Below are 14,429 nucleotides of genomic sequence, written 5' to 3'. Positions count from 1 at the left end.
TCGGTGTTCGGGATGCTCCACCAGCTGCATCCCACACCAGAGCGAGCCCCCTGCCCTCCCAGCCCGTCCCTTTGGAGGCGAGGGATCAGGAACGCTGATCAGCCTTATTTATCCCTCTGACTGCACACGGGGATTTCTGGGTGTGTGTGAGGGTATTCGCCCACCCACAGCAGAAACCACAGGCTAGGGGTTATTTCTAGGAATGCTAATGCAGCTGATCAGGTTTCAGGAATGTGTTTCAGAACTGGAGCAGGGTTTCAGTGTCATGGTACTACTGTAAAAGTGCTTTGGGGTCTGTCAGTGTGCTCCAAGGCATTGATTTAACACTGTGAGGAAAGGAACAAAAACCCACAAAAATTCAACTCCCCAACACAAGAGTCTTTGGTGGAAGCTGAGTTAAAGTAACCGATTAGCACTTTGGAGTGATTGAGTTCAGCAATCAAGGAGATCTCACCCGGTTTTGCTGCTGTGTGCTGTGTCACACGGGGTGACAGCAGAGAGGGACACAGGGACAGCCCCCAGAGTCCTGCAGCAGTCAGGGCAGCGAGCACAGAGCCAGCTGCTCGCTTTACTCATGCAGAAACTCTGATTAATCACTTTGAACAGAGACTCTAGTGCATTCGGTGGGTGAGAGCCAGGAGCCATCCCTCTCCCAGCAGGAATCCGGGATTGTCACAGGGGCGTGATAACCAGAGGACCCAGGGCAGTGAACACCTTTTACTACAGTGTTACACACAGAAACCAGTGGTTCTTTTCATAAAACTGATTCAAAACACCCCATTGAGTCTGTATAAGTCTCACTTCATTAAGATCACTGATTGTGTGGCAAATAATTAGCATGATCCTTCCACATTCATTAAAACAGTGAGCTTCAGATGCTATGGAAATTAAATTTCCACTTACAACTCATCACGCTGAGGCTGCAGCAGTGGTAGTGCAGGATGAGGAGGAACACAGGCTGGAAATGAGAACGGTATTAGAGTAAGAGGCATTGAAATGGAGTTTTCTGGCCATAACCAGAAGCCCCATTACCTTATGAGCCACATGCAGAGATACAAACGAGCTGCCTCCAGCCCCAGAAGAGATTTCAAACCGTTTAAGGCCTGGATGTGTCTGGCAGGATGGTGAGCTCTGGGGCACAGTCACAGCCTGCTCTTCGTGTAAAGTGCCTGCAGGAGCGAGGAGCTGCCAAAATGCCAGCTGGAAACGGAGCCTGCCCTGGCCCAGCAGGGCTGGAGAGGAGCCCGCCCAGCCCCGTGCACCTTCCCTTTCCCAGCACGAAGGGACAGGCTGAGGCTCCCCAGCATCAGCTCGTGGCGCTGACAGAAGCCGCACTGAATTATTCAGAGGCAATTTTTCAAGTAAAAATGAAGAGAAGGAAGGAGAAGCTCCAGCGAGCAGAGGTAACACCTTGAACCCCCGTGGCTCCCACAGGAGCAAAGCATCTCCCACAGCACCAAGGCCTGGCCTCCCTTCAGCAGCTTCTGAGCACATCCCAGAGCTCAAGGGCAGCTCCTGGCTCAGTGTGCCCGTGACCCTCACACTCACTGCCCTTGAATTCACAGTTTGCTGTCACAGTCATTCTCTGTGTCTCTCACTGATTCCAGCAACAACCGGCCTGGGGGAACACATAATTCAAACTAAAACCACCTTTCGGGTGTATATTTAAACAGAAAACTTAACAACAAAACAGAGTAAAAGCGTCAGCTTTGCTGAAGTAACATCTCAAGGGAAACCCAGAAAGTTCTCTACAGTACTTCTGTTTTCAGGAGGTGGGGATGGAGGGCAGAGAGCCCCACAGCCACCACTATGCACCAACACCACGACAGTCATCCAGTCCTTTGACAGCTGATTTGGTCTGACAGAAGTGGCAATGTGTGTCACAGTGAGAGTTACCATCTAAGGAAATACTGTGTCTCGTGGAAGGGTACAAAAATGAGTTTGCCTTTCCTAATAAACGCCTCAGTTTCTGTGCCAGGCTGAGTCCATGCTCAGTCACCACAGTTCTGCTCTTGGGAACGGGATAGAAAACAACCCTTCAGAAGGAGAGCAAACGGATTCTGCTGAGGTTCATCCTTAACCAACAGGAAAGCAATAGGCAGAAGTGACTTTGAGCAGAGCTCTCTGCCAGTATAAACCAGTCTAAGGGGGCTGTGGCCTCTGCTGAGTCACACCACGTGAGGTACATACATCAGGACAGTTATGGAGCTGTTTACATCACAAATGTCCCGTAAGGTCTACTTTTAATACTGTAAATACACATTTCTCCTTCACCATAAGCAGATTTCCAGGTCCTACACTTTGGTATAGACCAGACAGGAAATACAAGTGTAAAAGTGAAAGCTCTGCCTGATTGTTTGCACGACCCTTTGATTTTCCAGCAACAGAAACAGCCTGATTGCTTCACTGGCTTCAGGACACCTTCCATGGCAGCAGCAGTGCCTGGTGTTCCCATGCTGGGGGAGCAAAGCTGTGCCCTGCCCTGGCTCTGCTCCACCAGCACTGCCAGACTGGCACCAGACACCCCAGCACGGCTCTGGCTCTGTGGGCACAGCGCCCACCTGCACAGCCAGAGCTGGGCACCAGGAATGTCTCTGAGAGCAAAAGTCACAAAAACCCTTTCACCTGTGAAATCATGTCCTTTCCAGAGCATTAGCAAGTCCTGCTTGACTCGCTCTGTAATTAATAAACCTTTCGATTCATCTAGTAGTGCATTTCTCCACCCAGGACCAGAAAATATGGAATACTGCTGGTTTGAGAAAAGCATCTAAAAAAAAGAAATAAATGGAGGGAAGACAGTGAGAGGAGGAAGGTGAGAAGCAACTGGAAAGGATACGAGGATCCTGAGAGCCAGGCATTCGGACAAACATAACTTAAATGCTTCAGCTATATATCACTGCAAATAGAGTTCTGACCAAAAATAATAATTACTTTATATATATATATGTATATATTGCTATGTCATTCAGTCCAGCTAAGAGGTGGGAGGCCCTCACGAGGCGCTCCTGCAGGCAGCACAGCCCCCAGCACGTCAAGGCTTCTGCTTGGCTGCTTTGGAAGGGAAGGGCGCCGAGGCGAAGGGATCGGCGCCGGGCAGCTCCGTAGTCCTGGCAGACAGAGGGACGAGGGGCACGGAGCCCGCTATGGCCTGCCTGTTGGTCTGAGACACCACCTTGTAGGCGGCTATGGGCTGGGCCTCCAGCCCCGGCCCGTCCTCGGGGCCGTAGTGCCGGGAGTACTTGGACAGGGCCTGCGGACGGAAGGGCTTGCTGGCCGCGGGGCCCAGGGCATCGCCCTGCTCCGGCAGCGCCGCCTTGGCCGGGCCGCCCTCCCGGGCCTCCCCGGCCCTGACGGGGCAGGGCTGCACGCCGCCCGGCTGAGCAAAGGCAGCAGGAGCCTGGGCAGCTCTCAGCGAGCCCACGGGGCCGTGCGCTGCCGGGTCCGGGCCTGGGAACGCGGGCTGAGCTCGGCCGTCGCCCCCGGCGCCCAGGAAAAGCGGCGCTGAGAACGGCTCCTTGTGGGCGGCCGGCTCTTCCACGCTCCTCTTCTTGGTGAAAGGGGCCCTCAGAAACACGTCTGCCTCCTCTGGGTGCCGCAGAGCTGCGCTGCCCTTACAGGTAAAAGGAGCTTTGGTAAAGACATCCACCTCGTCGGGGACCTTCCTGGAGCTGCGGAAGGGAGCCGTGGCAAACACGTCGGGTTCGTTGAACACCTCCCCGCTGTGCGACTGGAAGGCCGGGAACAGCGGCTCCCCTGCCCTGGCCTGGGGCCGGGCATCCTCTCTGGAGGCCTCGTGCCTGGGCACGGGCTGCAGGAACCCTGGGCACGGCTTGCCCGTCTCCTCCTCCTCCTCCGAGTCCATCAGTAAGGGCCTGGAGCCGCTGCAGTCCAGGATGTCTCCCTCGTGGTCTGTCCCCTCTCCCTCGCTGCTGTAGAAGGAGCTGTTGCTTGAAGGACCATCTCTGGCCAGGTACTCTGACTCTGAGTTGAGCTGTTTCACCTGCAGCATCTCGGGCTGGCCCTTGTACAAGGTGAGTCCATCAGCGCCAGGATCTCCTTTGCAGAGCTCTGGGAACCGGCCTGGATCCCTCTGCACACCTACAAACACAAGAGAAGGGAGTTACTGAGCCAGCTCAGCAGGCACAGCACGGCACACTGCAAGGAATGTCACGCTGCTCAGATGGAAACCACCACCATGCATGGAGAATGGGCAGGAGAGGGAGGGCAAATCAATGAAAACACAATGCCAGGAAGCGTTGGCAACACGGGTACCACTGCTGAGAGGATGGGAGATGTCTGACACACGCATGGGCACACACAGCACCCTCAGCACCGTCCCACCACGTTCCTCTCCCTCCCACCCCTGACACCACCACCAGCACAGAGAGTTTCCCTTCCCAACGCTGCTGCCCGAGGGAAGCTCCAGCAGACAGACAGGTTCTGTCCTTCCATCCTGCACTGCTGCTCTCCAAGCACATCTACTGCTTGGCCTGGCCTCTCTTCCTGTGGGGCAGCCCACAGATGTGTGGAATTGCTTGTGGGGATGCCCCAAAACTGCCAAAAGAACAGGCCCATTGACTGAAGGTCAGCTTACAGCTTTCAGTGAATCCTAGGTAGCAGCTGTTTTGGTAGCAGCTATTCCTTTTAACCACTGCCAGACAAATGGTTGTTAACCACTCCATAGCCTGACTCCAGCTCAAGGCTCAGAGCTCCAAAGACCTGGCTGGTTTCTGCGTTGGCACGACCAGGCAGTGCAGGGAGAGGCTGTCCTGCCCTTCTCCAGCCAGGAGCCACCAGGAGGCCGGGTTTGCCTTAGGACTCACACAGACAAAACAGAAGATCTCTTACCTTCACAGAACTACTGGCAGCTTAGAAGTGTCATTGGACTCGTTAGCAAGAGCATAGGAGAAAATCACAAGAAAACCAAAACAGCAGGAATTGCAGGAAGAACGAGGAGGGTGAGGAGGCTGGGTGGTACCCAGGGTCAGCAAGGCACCAACCCACACACCCTGCAGTGCCAGAACCTCACCCAGGGACAACTGCCCAGGTTAACTGTTCATGTTTACACACCCATGACAGCCCTGGGGCACCAGAGACACAGAACATCCCCTCGTCCATCACTGCTCACAAGGAAAGACACAGACCCATTCGTGAGGCATCAGAACCAGCATTTATTGGGAATCTTCACCTGGGTACAGCACACGGCTAACAAAGCGCAGGTATGAGCACACTGGAGCAGCCACTCCCCAGAAATCCCCTCTCTGCCTCCTGCAGCCCTGCTCTCCACTCTGGTTTTCCCTCAGGGGCCACTCAGATGCCAGGAGCAGCACAGCTGCCAGCAGGCTGCAGGTGCCACCCTGGCCAGGGGACACTGGGACATTCTGAGCCAGAGCAGGACCAGCTGTCCCTGGTGCAGGGGAAAGGCATTCAGGCATGCAGCATGGAGAGCAGGGGCACCAAGGGCCCGCTCTGCACCAGGACAGCACAGCTGCCTGCAATCTTCTGTCTAACTCGTGCCCAACAAGCCATTTGGGACAGAGGGAGGACAGCATCTGAACCCATCTGCTGAGCAGCACACAGCTCTCAATGTGGGGACGCTGCACAGGAAGCAGAATGCCTTGTTCTGGGAAAAATTCCTTTTTCTGATCTTCTCTCTGCCCATTCATGTGAAAAGGGCACCAAAAGCTCAGCAGCAGTTGTCTCCTGCACAACACCAGCGTGTGTAGTATTTGATTCCAGGGTCAGCTATACACACTAAAGAAGGTTCCAAACTACACCCAGGCTCCTTTTCAAGAGGGAGAACCTTTAAACCCCCCTGAACACTCAGCACCCCGGGAACACACTGTGCAGGTATTCAGAGCTTTACCCCAGGTGACAGCCCTGGCACCTGCAGTTTCCCCAGCTCCCAAGGAAAACAGTGCCCTGACGTGGCAGAGCACTGGAATAACCAAGAGGAAGACCAGAAAAGATTTACTCCCTGTTAGCAAGAGGCAGAGCAGTCACCACAATGGTGAGGATCTCACTTCTGGAGCAGAGCCCAAAAGAAAGGTCAGGGGAGACAGAGAAACTCCTGGAGTCTAAAGCTCCCCTTCCAGCAGGAAACTCCTGATTTCATCAAGCCAGAGCCAGGCAGGACTCAGCATCCAGGAACAGGCAGCTAAAGACCAGCACAGTGAGCAGGATTACTAGTTTGGAACTTTACAGGGGTCAAAGGCTTATCACTCCTTCATTCCTGCACTGGGCAGGTTTTCCTTGAACTCCAATTCCTCTGTTCCAGTTTCTAGAAGCAAGCCCATGAAACAAGAAACCAGAACTATCCCCACCCAGCACTGCCAGCAAGGAGGAACAGCACAGCCCCAGAGGTCAGGGACACCTGTGGCACTGCACAATCTGCAGGATTACGTGTTTGCTCAAAGCCACTCACAGAGGGACACCTGGAGGCAGATCCAGAGCCTTCAGCTCCAGAGGATGAGGAATTTAATGCTGCAGTTCTGGCACACCAACCCACACCTCACATCCCAGCAGGGATGAACTGCCTGAGCCCTGCACGCCAGGAGCAGCCTCATTCTGGGACATATCCCCAGAGCAGGGATGTCCCCAGAGCAGGGATGTCCCCAGAGCAGGGATGTGCCCAGAACAAGGATGTCCCCAGAACAAGGATGTCCCCAGCACAGGGATGTCCCCAGCACAGGGATGTCCCCAGCACAGGGATGTGCCCAGAACAAGGATGTCCCCAGAACAAGGATGTCCCCAGAGCAGAGCTGTCCCCAGCACAGGGATGTCCCCAGCACAGGGATGTCCCCAGAACAGGGATGTCCCCAGCACAGGGATGTCCCCAGAACAAGGATGTCCCCAGAGCAGAGCTGTCCCCAGCACAGGGATGTCCCCAGAGCAGGGATGTCCCCAGAGCAGAGCTGTCCCCAGCACAGGGATGTCCCCAGCACAGGGATGTCCCCAGAACAGGGATGTCCCCAGCACAGGGATGTCCCCAGAACAAGGATGTCCCCAGAGCAGAGCTGTCCCCAGCACAGGGATGTCCCCAGCACAGGGATGTGCCCAGAACAAGGATATCCCCAGAACAAGGATGTCCCCAGAGCAGAGCTGTCCCCAGCACAGGGATGTCCCCAGCACAGGGATGTCCCCAGAAGAAACCCAGCCCCAGAGCAGAGCTGTCCCCAGCACAGGGATGTCCCCAGCACAGGGATGTCCCCAGCACAGGGATGTCCCCAGAAGAAACCCAGCCCCAGAGCAGAGCTGTCCCCAGCACAAGCCCAGCCAACAGCCCCTCCTGGCTCCCCAGGGCCAGCACAGTGAGTGGATTTTTTAAATAAGGTGGTTTTGCACAGCTTTTAGGCCAAAGAACACCATTATGGCTTCTTTACAAGAAGCTCCCTCTAAAAATGACTTTGCTCCACACAGACTGGCTCAAGCTGCCCTGGGCTGTGATGAGGAGGCTGGAGGAGGATGAAGATCTCTCACAAAGCCAGGGTTCTCCCACCCACTGTCCCAGCAGGCTGCACAGCACCTGAAGCCCTGGCCAAGGAGGTCCCAGAGGATCCTGACAGGACCTGGACAGTCCAGAGCCAGGGAGCTGCAGCTCCTGTTTCGGGACAGATGCTCCCAGCACAGTGGGTGTGTCAGAAACGGGGAGGCTGACTGAACTCATCTGGTTAAAGATGAACACGAGGGTTCCAAGGGCAGGGGCCCTGCCCAGCCTGAGCCCCTCAGAGTAACCAACACCAACATTCCAACCGTTCCCTGGAACCTGTGCCACCCAAAGCCAGAGCAGACCCTGGGGTGAAGGGGGATTGCTCCAGGTGCTGTGGCTGTGTCTGGCCCTGACAGGAGATCACCAGAACAGTCCCTGCCAGCTCCAGCCCCGAGGGCAGAGCAGAACAGCCCTGCTGGGGGGGCCTGAACCCCTCCTGAGCCCTTCAGAGGGGCCAGGACACCTCCCCTGGCTCCAGCCAAGCCACAGCACTGATCCTGCCCCACAGGGACACCAAACGCGTCCCATGGGACACAGGGTGAGGCTCCCACACAAACCCCTCGGCTCTGAGCAGCACCAGCCCAGAGCCCTGGGACACAGCGTGAGGCTCCCACACAAACCCCTCGGCCCTGAGCAGCACCAGCCCAGAGCCCTGGGACACAGGGTGAGGCTCTCACACAAACCCCTCGGCCCTGAGCACCAGCCCAGAGCCCTGGGACACAGGGTGAGGCTCTCACACAAACCCCTCGGCTCTGAGCAGCACCAGCACCAGCCCAGAGCCCTGGGACACAGCGTGAGGCTCTCACACAAACCCCTCGGCTCTGAGCACCAGCCCAGAGCCCTGGGACACAGCGTGAGGCTCTCACACAAACCCCTCGGCTCTGAGCACCAGCCCAGAGCCCTGGGACACAGCGTGAGGCTCTCACACAAACCCCTCGGCCCTGAGCAGCACCAGCACCAGCCCAGAGCCCTGGGACACAGCGTGAGGCTCTCACACAAACCCCTCGGCCCTGAGCAGGAGCAGCACCAGCCCAGAGCCCTGGGACACAGCGTGAGGCTCTCACACAAACCCCTCAGCCCTGAGCAGCACCAGCCCAGAGCCCTGGGACACAGCGTGAGGCTCTCACACAAACCCCTCGGCCCTGAGCACCAGCACCAGCCCAGAGCCCTGGGACACAGCGTGAGGCTCCCACACAAACCCCTCGGCCCTGAGCAGCACCAGCACCAGCCCAGAGCCCTGGGACACAGCGTGAGGCTCTCACACAAACCCCTCGGCTCTGAGCAGCACCAGCACCAGCCCAGAGCCCTGGGACACAGCGTGAGGCTCCCACACAAACCCCTCAGCTCTGAGCACCAGCACCAGCCCAGAGCCCTGGGACACAGCGTGAGGCTCTCACACAAACCCCTCGGCTCTGAGCAGCACCAGCACCAGCCCAGAGCCGTGGCACACTCACAGTTTCTGGAGTTTAAAATGAATCCCCAATCTCCACTCATCTCTCAATCCCATTCGCTCTGCAAGCACATGGTGAGTATTTTCTCATGAAGGAGGTCTAAGAACAGTCTCTAGAATATCAGATTTCCACCCACACCCAGGAACAGCTACTTGAAAAAGCAATAAAATAAACATTCACATCTGCTTATTTAATAGCATTATTAACAACCCAGTGCATTTGTCATTTTTTCCAGAACCCTTGAACAAGCGCCATTAGATTTAAAATCTTAAACATTCTTTAAAAGTACTTTAATTCACAGAAATCTTTGTTTCTAATATACAGTAGATGGTTACTTTTTTAAAATCCATTCTCTTTTCATATAATCTCAGTATCTGACTATACAATAACTTTCTATCTATAGCATCTTCGTGTTTTCCAGTCCAGCTCGCCTGTGCTTTAGGAATATAAAACAAAAAAATAATAAAGTTCTATCCACAATTTTACTAAGGTCATTTCCATAGTTCTCATGTAAAGCTTCTCTTGGAAAGTGCAGTATACACATGTAATGATACAACACACGTAAGCAATACTTTTATTAGTAAGTGTAGGTTTTAAAAGAAGAGTAATGTAGAGACACAACCGATGGGAGCTCTATGTACAGAATTTGTTAAACTAAGTGTGGGGCTGGGGAGGAGATGGAGAGAGGAGAGGAGGAGTCACGAACGTGGGGTTCTTCCCTTCCCAGCGAGGTCAGCACAGACACATTCAGTCGCTCGCACTTTCGCACGGGGGAACTGCACCGCCACTAATACAGCTACAAACACAAACACGGGGAGCAGGAAGCTGGGGGGAGTTCCACTACAGAGGAAGAGTCCTTCTGCTCAGAGAGGGCTTTCAAACACGAGAGAGAGATTCCAGGCTCGGTGGGAAGCCAAGGAGAACGAGCTGAGCGGATCCAGCTACGGACAAACCAAGCGAGGGGCGAGGAAAAGGGAGAACCCATCGAGTTGTAGCAGCACTGATTTCAAACCACCTGAACCCAGGGCATGCGTGGTCACAGAGACTGGGGTGCAGAGAGGCCCACAGGAATCTTTGTCTACTGAAACAATGGCTCCATACTGAACTGGGGTGCACTATAGCAGTTACAAGAGAAAATGGAGAACCCAGAACAGATACCAGATGCTCGACTAAAACCAGGATTAAAAATAGACAAACAGCCGGAGGACAATTTGTTTCATACACCATTTACAGTAGGTTGAGGGGAGTTTCTTTTTTTCCAGTCAAACACAGAAAAGAAGTCACAGAAAATACATCTGCTGCTGCCACAGCGCCCTTTTCACCCCAAAAAAGGTCAGTGAAACACTGGTCACAGCCATACTCACATGGATTTGGTTCAAAACCTTGTCACGCTTCACTTAGGGTCATTTCTGCAGCTTTAACAATCTGTTTTTTTTCTTTTTCCTTTTCTCTTTTTTTTCCTTTTCTCTGTTTTCCCTCCCCCAGGAAGAGCAGTTAGCTCCCAGCAGGATTGTCAAACAGCAAACCAAGAGCTGGGGGCAGCTGGAAAACTCTTCATGCGCACCATCACCAGAGTATGGCCGGGAGGAACCTGGGGCTTCCCCCTGCTCTGAAGCAGTTCAGAGCCCCCAGCTCTGCTGCCCCGTGTCCTGCAGCTCAGGGGTGTCCCTGCCACTGTGCCCTGCCCCGTGGGGAACAGACCCAGAGCCCAGAGCCCAAAGCACAGCTGGGGCTGCACTGCTCACGCCCTGCTCGGGGACAGGAGCCTGGGGCAGGGTCCCAGAGCAGCCCCAGCTCCCCGAGCAGGGCTCCACCAGCCTGAGACACACCAGGCTGCTGCAGAGCTGAGCCAAACCTTCCCCAGGCCAAGGGGGGCAGGGAGAGAGGTGGGTGACTGTCTCCTGTTGGCAGGTTTTTCTCTTAATCAAAGGAGAAAAAAGAAAAGAAAAAGAAAAAAAAAAAAGCCCCAAAGAAGCACAAGGAAGGAAACTCTTCTGGCAGGGAAACCGGAGGTGTGGGTAGTTACACAAACTGCTACTGTGTCACTGCTACAGGTCTATGAGCTGATCCACCAGCAGCAGAGACCTGGCTATGTTGGGAAGACTGGACTCAGAGCTTCCACTGTTGTTTCTAGAATGCCCACCTGAAAGTGTGAGAGATAGGAATTCAGTATTGAGCAGGACACACGCACACACGACAGTTTCAGAAGTTCAAGATCAAGAAAGAAAGAAAAAAGTCAAAGCAAAACAGAGAATTTGCTCAAGCTCTTCTCGTTATTTGTTTCAGCACAGCAATGAATCCCCTGCCTGCTGTTCACCCTCTGCCCCCAAACCAAACCAGCACAGCAAATCCCTACAAACCCATTCCTTCCACAAAGCTTATCCAGAAGCCTGTCCTTGCTAAGGGATCTCTAACACAAATTCAATACTCCCACAGCCCACAGAAAGGACAGGCCAGAATTTTAAATCTTGAAATCTATTTTAGGAGCACCTTTGGGTGCTCTGAGCTGCGTCCAGGAGAACTGGGCTATCGTGGGACTGGGACTTGGGTACTAAAGCAGAGACCCAGGGAATGGTTTGGGTTGGAAAGGACCTCAAAGTCCATCTGGTTCCAAGCCCTGTCTTGGCCCAGCCTTGGGAGAAATCCCTGACTTCCAGAGGAGTCTGTAATGTCTGAACTGTTCCTAACCAGTGTCAGCCTCTGAAAGCCACGACTGGTGCAGAGCAGGGTTCAGCACATTCCTGCTGAGACCAAAAATGGCAGTTAGGGAAGCCAAAAGGTTCTGTGACCTAACTGAAAAAAAAGGCAAAAAAAGCCTTTAAAAACCCCCCAAAACACACAAAAAAGGTTCTGGATTTGTCTTTACACCTCCCCAAGTAATCACAAAACCCTTGCAGAGGGGAGACTGCAGAGAGGGGACCCAGCTCAGTGACCCTTCCCTGGGCAATGAGAGCCTCAGCACAGCTCTCTGGTGCCCCAGCAGTGCTGGGATCTCCAGGGGATCGGGGCCAGCACGCTGAAATCAGCAGCTGCCCCCTGGCTCCGCCTGCCCAGAGCTCCTCAGGGAGCTGGGACAGGGACCACGCTCCCATCTCACAGACTGGAACCCTGTGCTGCAGCACCACTGCCCCAAAACTCATTTACAGATCCACTGCCTGCCTTTCTTCCTTCCCCTTTTCGCTCCCACATCCTGGCTTACCTTGTGAATTTTTGGATATCAACACTGGAATTGGGTCAAACTCATCTTCTGTCACTTTTTCAGAGCCCTCAGGAGCATCAAAGCCTGATATCAGGTTAGTATCTTCTGCAGCATAGAGAGAAATAAGGGCAAAGAAGCAAAGACAGCAGAGAGGCTGGTTAGAATTGCAGGAGTGTTAGAACATGTTTCTGTTTAATGTTTTCAGAGACAGCGCTTAGAAGCAGGAGTTCAATTTAAAAGGTGAAATGAAGCTGGTAAGTGTGGGCAGGAAAGAAGAGAGGCAATGAAACACAGGAGTGGAGGGGATCAAACCAAAGCAAGCAGGACCCAGAACAGAGCCTGAGCACTCTGAGGGCTCAGCTGCAAGGTGAGCAGAGCCTGGGGGAGCTCCCAGGGGCTGGAGGGGCTCCTGGTGTGAGGGCTCAGGCTGGCTCTCATGCACAGGGACAGGAAAAGGGCTGGGGAACAAAACAAACCACAGAGGAAACTCCAGTCATCCACCTGAGACAAACCCCCGAGCAATGAAACAACACGAAGGCAGATCTGCAAGGGGTTCACCTGCCTGGAGAGTGCCCAGATGCTGTGAGAGGCTCTCCAGAGGCCCCCAGGGCAGTTCTGGGAGATAATTCCATCACTTCAAACCACATCAGCTGCAGCTCAACACGTGGGAGAGGCACTGCCAACCATCTCCAGAGAGGAGATGATTTATCCACCTCATCAGGCAATTATGTGTTTTCAGAGCCTCTGACACTCCCTGGGCATCACTCCTTGTTCCTTCAGACACCTCAAATACCCTCCCAAATCTCCTGCATGAAATGTTCCTGAAAGCCCAGCAAGGACACATCAACCCAACAGTTTCCATGAACACAACATTCCTGTCTGACTCCTGCTGGGAATTAAAGATTTCCACCTAAAGCTGACCAAGACTGAACGGGCTTGGGGAGAGGTGAGGCAAGAAAGCACCTGTGGAGCTGCTCTGTGCTCTGGGGGATCAGACCCAGGCAAAACAACCCTGAGGGAACCCTCTGCCCTTGCCCTTGGGCTCCCATTCAGTTTGCTGTGACACCACAGCTGGACTCAAGAACTTCTCCTGATAAGGACAATGTTCCCTGGAGCTGCAAGAGCTCATCTGCCTGGGATGCTAACTCCAAAAACCACAAAAAACTCCTTTTGTTCCAAACCCTTATGGCAGATGATTATCGGGCTCCCTTCTGGAATGAATAATGCAGAAAAACCCACCAGTCTCAAATGCCACGTGCAAAAAGCAAACCCAGAGTGCATTCGGTGAGGAAGGGCTGCACACTGAGCCCACCCCATGGAAAACAACACCACTTTGCACAACCTCTGTCTGTACAGTCAAGCTGAATAATTGACTTTCCCCCTCCCTTAGTACATCAGTGCACATTCCAAGTTTGAGCAGCTTGGGAAGAAAACAGAGCAGTGGCTTGGGGGCAGTGAAGCCCCAGAACAGGTCAGAGCAGCTGTCCCTGTGAAGCAGGAGGGCCAGTTTACCTTTGTGAGGCTGAGCTGAGAAAGCTACAGGAGCAAACTCATCCAGGAGGTCAGCAGCAGGGTTAGAGAGCAGAGAACAGTCAAGCAGAGAGTCTTCCCCAGTGAGAGAGTCTGGATCCAGGTGAGCATCCCAGGGAGGCATTGCACAGGACACAAACAGCGTTAAACTCTTGTTGCTGCCACATCCCCTCACCCACAGGCAGGCTGGGAGCACAGCTTTGCTGCAGAGCCAGCACAGAAACTGCCCTGCTTGTGATGGGGGCATCCTGCTGCTCACAGTGAGGGCACGGAGCCCCAACACCTCAGCAGGGCTCTGTGTGCCTCTGGGCTGAGCAGGGAATCCCACAGGGCCAGGTAAGGGCAGAGAGGAGCTGCAGGCCCAGGGAGAGGGGCACAGAGAGGAGCTGCAGGCCCAGGGAGAGGGGCACAGAGAGGAGCTGCAGGCCCAGGGAGAGGGGCACAGAGAGGAGCTGCAGGCCCAGGGCACAGAGAGGAGCTGCAGGCCCAGGGAGAGGGGCACAGAGAGGAGCTGCAGGCCCAGGGAGAGGGGCACAGAGAGGAGCTGCAGGCCCAGCCCCTGAGGGAGCACCCCCAGCCCCTGAGGGGGCAGCTCCTAGGGGACAGCAGTGGCACCCCCAGCTCCTAGGGGACAGCAGTGGCACCCCCAGCTCCTAGGGGACAGCCGTGGCACCCCCAGCTCCTAGGGGACAGCAGTGGCACCCCCAGCTCCTAGGGGACAGCAGTGGCACCCCCAGCTCCTAGGGGACAGCAGTGGCAC

The 14,429-nt window shown here is 54.5% G+C and overlaps 1 protein-coding gene across 2 annotated transcripts in view; it reads right to left on the bottom strand.

Annotated features, from left to right (window-relative positions):
* Positions 1-220: 220 nt before the first annotated feature.
* AAK1 (AP2 associated kinase 1) overlaps positions 221-14,429 on the bottom strand; it is a 57,688-nt gene continuing 43,479 nt past the window's right edge. Inside the window, exons 19-21 of one of the 2 annotated variants that reach the window (XM_054289132.1) lie at positions 13,652-13,762; positions 12,140-12,244; positions 10,748-11,083 (exon numbers count right to left, since the gene is read on the bottom strand). In XM_054289132.1, coding sequence (XP_054145107.1) covers positions 10,989-11,083; positions 12,140-12,244; positions 13,652-13,762 — 311 coding nt within the window. In that variant the 3' untranslated portion in view covers positions 10,748-10,988. Of the gene's footprint in view, positions 4,099-10,747; positions 11,084-12,139; positions 12,245-13,651; positions 13,763-14,429 lie in introns of those variants that run through there. The other variant, XM_054289133.1, reaches the window with a different exon arrangement.

Source organism: Melozone crissalis, unplaced genomic scaffold, assembly GCF_028551555.1.
Source record: "Melozone crissalis strain CALT ecotype California unplaced genomic scaffold, PUWL_Pcris_2 ptg000064l_1, whole genome shotgun sequence".
Taxonomy (NCBI): Eukaryota; Metazoa; Chordata; class Aves; order Passeriformes; family Passerellidae; genus Melozone; species Melozone crissalis.
This window is presented reverse-complemented; position numbering and strand designations above follow the sequence as displayed.